The sequence below is a fragment of the Rhineura floridana genome, chromosome 4, assembly GCF_030035675.1.
Source record: "Rhineura floridana isolate rRhiFlo1 chromosome 4, rRhiFlo1.hap2, whole genome shotgun sequence".
Classification (NCBI taxonomy): Eukaryota; Metazoa; Chordata; class Lepidosauria; order Squamata; family Rhineuridae; genus Rhineura; species Rhineura floridana.
In genome coordinates, this window is record NC_084483.1 from 183,414,318 (window position 1) to 183,420,317 (window position 6,000).

Genomic DNA, 6,000 nt, shown 5'->3' on the forward strand with positions numbered 1-6,000 from the left:
CCTGAGTGACACAAAGCAAGTTATCTACTACTGAGCTATGGCCACTCCCGTTTGCATTAACTCACTGAGGAAGATGAACACGAAACAGCTTTCAGAAAAAGAATGAGAGTCTGTCTACTGTTGCTATTTTAACAAGAAGAAGAAACTTGTATACTCGTAAAAATATAGCCTAATGTTTACGGTCCCCAAAGCTATTCAGCTCATTGTTCCAGTGAACACAAAGGGAAGAGCGGGCGTTTATAACACAGGGTTGTGTCCAAATGTGTCCCTCTGCTCAGTGTGAGCCAATGTGTGGTGTAGTGGTTGAAGTCTTGGACTAGGTTCTGGGATACCAGGGTTCAAATCCCCATTCGGCCATGACAGGGTTGTTATGAGGATAAAATGGGGAGAGGGAGGACCATGCACGCCACTTTGAGCTCCCTGGAGGAAAAGTGGGATATAAATGCAAGACTAAATGCTCCAGCAGACTTCCACAAAGGGGAAGGAGACGATTTTCACAAAAATTCCTCCTTTTCCCTGAGGCTCCCCCCCCTCCCCTCAGCTACCTCCCACAGTCTTCCGCAGAGTTCCCCACCCCTGAGGAGCAAATGTTGGAGGGGCACAGGAGGACACAGAGGGCAGGGTGGATTCAGCAAAATTTGCTTTCCCCCTGCAATTCATGGAAGCCCTTTATTTCCCCCAAAGAATCCTGGGAACTGTAGCTTGTCTCCCACAGAGCTACACTCCCCAGAACCCTTAACAAATGACAGTTCCCAGGATTCTTTTGGGGGAAACAATGTGCTTTAAATGTGTGTTGTGTATGGAACCCCGGTGGGTATAACAAGCATCTTTGTTCAAAGTTAACTCTAGCTAATATCCTCTAGGGCAGAGGATATATCTAAATGCTTACATTACAGTCCACAGCTCCAGCACGTACATATGTGAGGCTCTAAGGCATAGATAGAGCTTCACATGTGCAGAGGCCTTCGCATTCTCATCTATAAGTCATGGACTGTCCTGTAAGTGCAACAGAAATTCATCTGATGCCCAGAAGGAAAAAAAAACAGGTTCTGCTTGCATGAAGATCTGTGTGCAAACAGCAAGGGTCTGCACAATTTCAGATTGTTGCCTTTTTCATTAGAAATGTTACTACTGCAATCTTATACCCCTCTACAAAGAAGGAAGCACTATTACATTCAGTGGGACTCTCTCCTGGGTAAGTGAGCATAAGATTACAACCTACAGTTCCTAGAGAAATAGATTTCCCCAGGTATCTTTGAATATCCAAGTGGGTAGGGCAATCTCCAAGTGGAAACCATCTCTCCCACAGACAATATTGATCCATTCTTTCCAGTGCCTGGAAAGGTAAATTGCTTGCCAGATTCTACTACTAACCAGTTCCTCTTTTACTGCCACCTTCTTGGTCCTTTTCCGAGGCACAGCTGGCTTCTTCGGTGCTACAGTGGGTTTTTTTGCTCTCGCCACTTTCATTCTGGGCACCCGGGCCTTGCGTGCAACTTTCTTTTTGGGCTCCCATTCATCTTCTTGCTTTTCCTCTTCCGATTCTGAAGATCTGAATAAAGAAGGAGCAAACGTCAGAGGAGTTGTGCATGATTCCATTGTGTTAACGAAAGGTGGGGGGAAGCACCCTCAATATTTAAGGACAAGGGATATGCCAGAAATATTAGAAGCACAGCCGAATACAAGAATGGCACTCAAAGCAACTAACTGAGTCTCAGGTCCCATCCAGACTATACATTTAAAGCAGTATCATACTACTTTAAACAGTCATGGCTTCCCCCAAAGAATCCTGGGAACTGTCATTTGTTAAGGGTGCTGTGAGTGGTTAGGAGACCCCTATTCCCCCTGACAGAGCTACAAGTCCCAGAGTTCCCTGAAAGGGGGATTGATGGTTAACTACTCTGAGAATTGTAGCTCTGTTGCCATGGTTCTTTGGGGTAAGGCATGACTGTTTAAAGTGGTGTGATATAGTGGTATTATAGCGCAGATGGGACCTCAGAAAAGGGTGGCAGCAGAGTGCCCGTCATGGGTAACTCAAGTCCTTGAAATTGTAGTGCTATCTTCTCCTACCAAATGTGGCCTATCAAGCCAAACACTGCCCATCAGCCATGTGTCATGCCCCACCATGCCGGCAATGAGTAAGTGGATCAGGTTGGTGGGCCGACCACCTGTCAATCATCGGACATCGTTATGTGTCTGGCTTATCAAAAACCAGCCCCCTCCAACACTAGCGCCTCCCCAGCAAGTGATGGATGGTTGCAAGCTGTCCACTATTTTAATTACCCAGAATGCTTTGAAGTAGTATCACTCCATGGTATTGTGGAAATCTAAAATGGCAGCACACAGTTGTCCACTGCTGCCACTAGGGGACCCCAGTCCCAGAGCAGGCATCAGCCCTAGTGAACTGTGCCTGGTGCTGGGACCCTGACCGCTGCCTACGAATCAGACCTGACAGAAAGTTTTACTGCACTCCTGGAAGAGATTCAGCTTCTGAATCTGATGCATTTCTAGGGCAGACTTGCAACGCTTGTGACCCACCAAGACAGATGGAGACTGCCCACCATCACCACCATATGATTAGGTCTGCCGGCTGGAGATTTCCCGCTGCTAGGTACTTTAGAGTCCTAATGGCCTCTGTAATACCGGATGGACTGTCTCCCATGCTGATGATGGTTGGCGCAGTCCACCGTCCAGTAGGGCTCATGCCTGCTCTAGAGCTGAGGTCAAAGAGGTCCATCAAGGTATACATTGCTGGAGGCTGTGATGTCCCTGTATTTTAATATCTGTAAAAATGGTAAGTGTGGGTTTATTAAGTGATATATGGTAAGTGACTGAGTAAGAGGGGGGGAGTACACGGGCTAGAATGCTGGAGAATGTTGGATGATGATTGGCTGAGTGTTTGAATGGCTGAAGGTATAAATGAGCGGATGACAGGTGAGTCAGGGGGAGTTGTTGGGGAGTTGTTGGAGAGTTGTTGGAGAGAGGTAGTCGGTTGTTGTGGGTTGGAGTTGGTTGTGGGTTGGATTATATTTGGCTGCTATTAAGGCAGATTATATATGACCTTGGCTGGGGTTTACACAGACCAGAAGGGAGGGCAGGGTAATTACCAAGGTGCAGAAAGAGTATCAAATGGTGGCAGCGGTGAAGAGATAGTGTATCATCAAGTATCCAGGGCAACCCAGGGCTGTATGCTTTATAGGCACAAAGATACAGGGGGGTTGTGGCCTGCAAGTGCACCCAGACACAAAGTAACAATAGGCCAGAAGGGGACTAAGGCAAAGTCCTAAGGCAATATTGTGAAACAGGGAGTGCCTGGTGGTGCTGCCTAGCAGTGGAATCTTGCAAGATCTGTGCTAGAGCCACAGAGAGAACAAATAAACCAGGGAGCCTGACTGGAGGAACCTGACAGGTGGAGGTCTGAGGTGGGATTCTCACAGAGGCCCCTTCAAACATATAGCCAGACCTACTTTCTGTTTTGAGCTGGCTACCAACAACCAGGTTTAATGCAGCACAGTAGAAGAGGCATGCTCTTTTTTTATATTATCCATGTACAAATTGTTTGTGTTTATCTTGTTTTCACCTAGGCGGCGTATGCACCATACATTTCTCTCTCTGTGCCACATCCTTTCCCCTTCCTTGCCATTGGCATAAAATTAGGCAGAGGATTTACATATTGCCCTTGGCCCAACGGTTCCCCATCCCCCCCAACCCCCAGCTTTGTGAGTTCACAGCACAGACAAGATCTGAACTGATTCATAGCTCAGACTGTAATCTTATACACATTTACCTGGAAGCAAGTCCCACTGAGCAAAATGGCATTTACCTCTGAGTAAACAAACATAGGATTGCACTAATTATCACTATCAGTAGGTGGCCAATTCAGAAGTGCAGGGTCCCTTCATGATAGTCACAGCTACCACCCCTCCCCCCTTTTATTGTTGCTGGGTTGAGAATGAGATCCTTGGTAATGGCGTCTCCCACAACAACAGACATCCCTAGGAGCCTATAATCATGAAAGGGGAGAGTGTTAGCTCCTAAGAAGAGTCTTCTCACTGGCAGACCCACGTCCTTTCACTCTGATTGGCTCCAATCAGCAGGAAAAGACAAGGAAACATTTTAGAAGACCCTTTTCAGTGGCCAACACACTCGCCTTTCATGCTGGTTGGCTCATAGGATGCTGGAGACACAGGGACCCTGCTGGGACCCTGCTGACAAAAAAATTAAGGGATCTAAGACCCTGGTCAACTACACCCCTGATCACTATACTACTTCAGCTCTCTTGTGGATTTTTATACACTCTCGCTGGGATCGTTAGATCTTTATAGGGGAAGCAATCCGCTAAAGACAGGAAATGCTGTAATTTTTGAGCATTCTTATTCCTGGAAACTTTTCCTTCTATGGATTCAAAACTTACTATTATCATTATGGTTATTATATACCTCTCATCTTCTAAAGAGCTCATAGTGGTGTACATTGTTATCTCCCTCCACTTTATCCTCACAACACCCCTGTGGTTGTTAGGCAGACAATGACTAGCCCCAAGTCATGTGAGCTTCATGTCTGAGTGGGGATTTGAACCCTGGCTTCCCAGGCCCTAGTCCAGCACTCTAACCACTACACCACACTGGCAACCTCGTTTGATGTTGCCTGACTGCTATGTCAAGACATGAAGAGCAGCCTTAGACAGCCTTATTTGGCTTTTAAAAGCACTAAACATAAATTTCAACTCACGATTTAAGGAAAGAAGGCAGTTCATCTTCTGGAATCTCTGGTTTTGGTGCTCTTCTAGGCCTTCTGGGCAGAGCCGACATCTGAGGAGGGGAAATAGCCAATATGAATGCACTGTTTCCCACTTCAAAGGACTGGTGCAGATATAATGCTGTTGATTGCTTAACCGGGATGTTATGCCATACACCACTCCAGATACTTATAGAAGAAGAGCAGGATATGTGATTCAGCTCCCCGGCTCCCAGGCAGACGTGGAGTTCAGTTTTGGCTGTCTTAACACCTTTCAGATAACCCTTGATATTCACCCCCTAGCCTTGCCATGAATAATTGAGATTTGTGAGGAACCCCTTTCTAGCAGGTTGGGTTGCTTGCCAGCAGGATCAGAAAATGAGTTTTTGATGCCTGTGTTAGGGCAAACTCTTTGAAGCTTGCCAGTTATTATTGCCTTGCTGTTCTGCCATGTTTTACAGCCGAGGTGTCTGTGCAGTAATAATAATAATAATAATAATAATAATAATAAAAACCAGTTGAAACAAGAGGGCCAGGGCAAAGGGGGGGAGGCAAAGGAGATATTTTCCAGGGTGCATCATGGCTTATGCCAGTCCACTGAGGTGAACCAGGGCTCTTCCATGGGCAGTCTTCACAGGGACACTGCCAGTGGTAGCTTCTGCCCGCCTGCCTGCCTGCCATTTGGGGCGCTCCTCGCCAGACACGCCAAGCAGGGCTGGGTGGAGAAATACCTTTGCTGGAGAACCCCCTCCAGCACAGCAGATCATGGCTATCACAATGCCCCTGTAGTATCTCTTCCAAGGTTTGTTGTTATGTGCTTTCAAGTCGATTATGACTTATGGCGACCTTATGAATCAGCGACCTCCAGTAGCATCTGTCATGAACCACCCTGTTCAGATCTTGTAAGTTTTATTTATTTATTTATTAAATTTATTAGTCGCCCATCTGGCTGGTTGTCCAGCCACTCTGGGCGATGTACAAGATAAAAAGCAATACATTAAAACATTAAAATTTAAAAGTTCAGGTCTGTGGCTTCCTTTATGGAATCGTAAGGTACAGAAGGAAATTATAATGATGGCTTCTAGATTCAGCCATTTATTCAGAGAGGAGCCCAGAGGAGCCATCAGTGGTGAGCCTTGGGTCTTAAGACCCCAGCAGCTGCCCCCAAGGATGCTGGCTACTGACACCAAGCCTGTCCACACAGTATATTACCTGGGGGCATATTTACTGCTGGAATGAACACTGTAGAATTCATCCTGCAGC

At 46.5% G+C, this 6,000-nt stretch overlaps 1 protein-coding gene across 3 annotated transcripts in view; it reads right to left on the minus strand.

Moving 5' to 3' along the window:
- SRBD1 (S1 RNA binding domain 1) overlaps positions 1-6,000 on the minus strand; it is a 265,692-nt gene that overhangs the window by 256,263 nt on the left and 3,429 nt on the right. For all 3 annotated transcript variants that reach the window (XM_061625422.1, XM_061625423.1, XM_061625424.1), the window contains exons 2-3: positions 4,732-4,811; positions 1,375-1,552 (exon numbers count right to left, since the gene is read on the minus strand). In XM_061625422.1, coding sequence (XP_061481406.1) covers positions 1,375-1,552; positions 4,732-4,811 — 258 coding nt within the window. The remainder of the gene's footprint in view (positions 1-1,374; positions 1,553-4,731; positions 4,812-6,000) is intronic.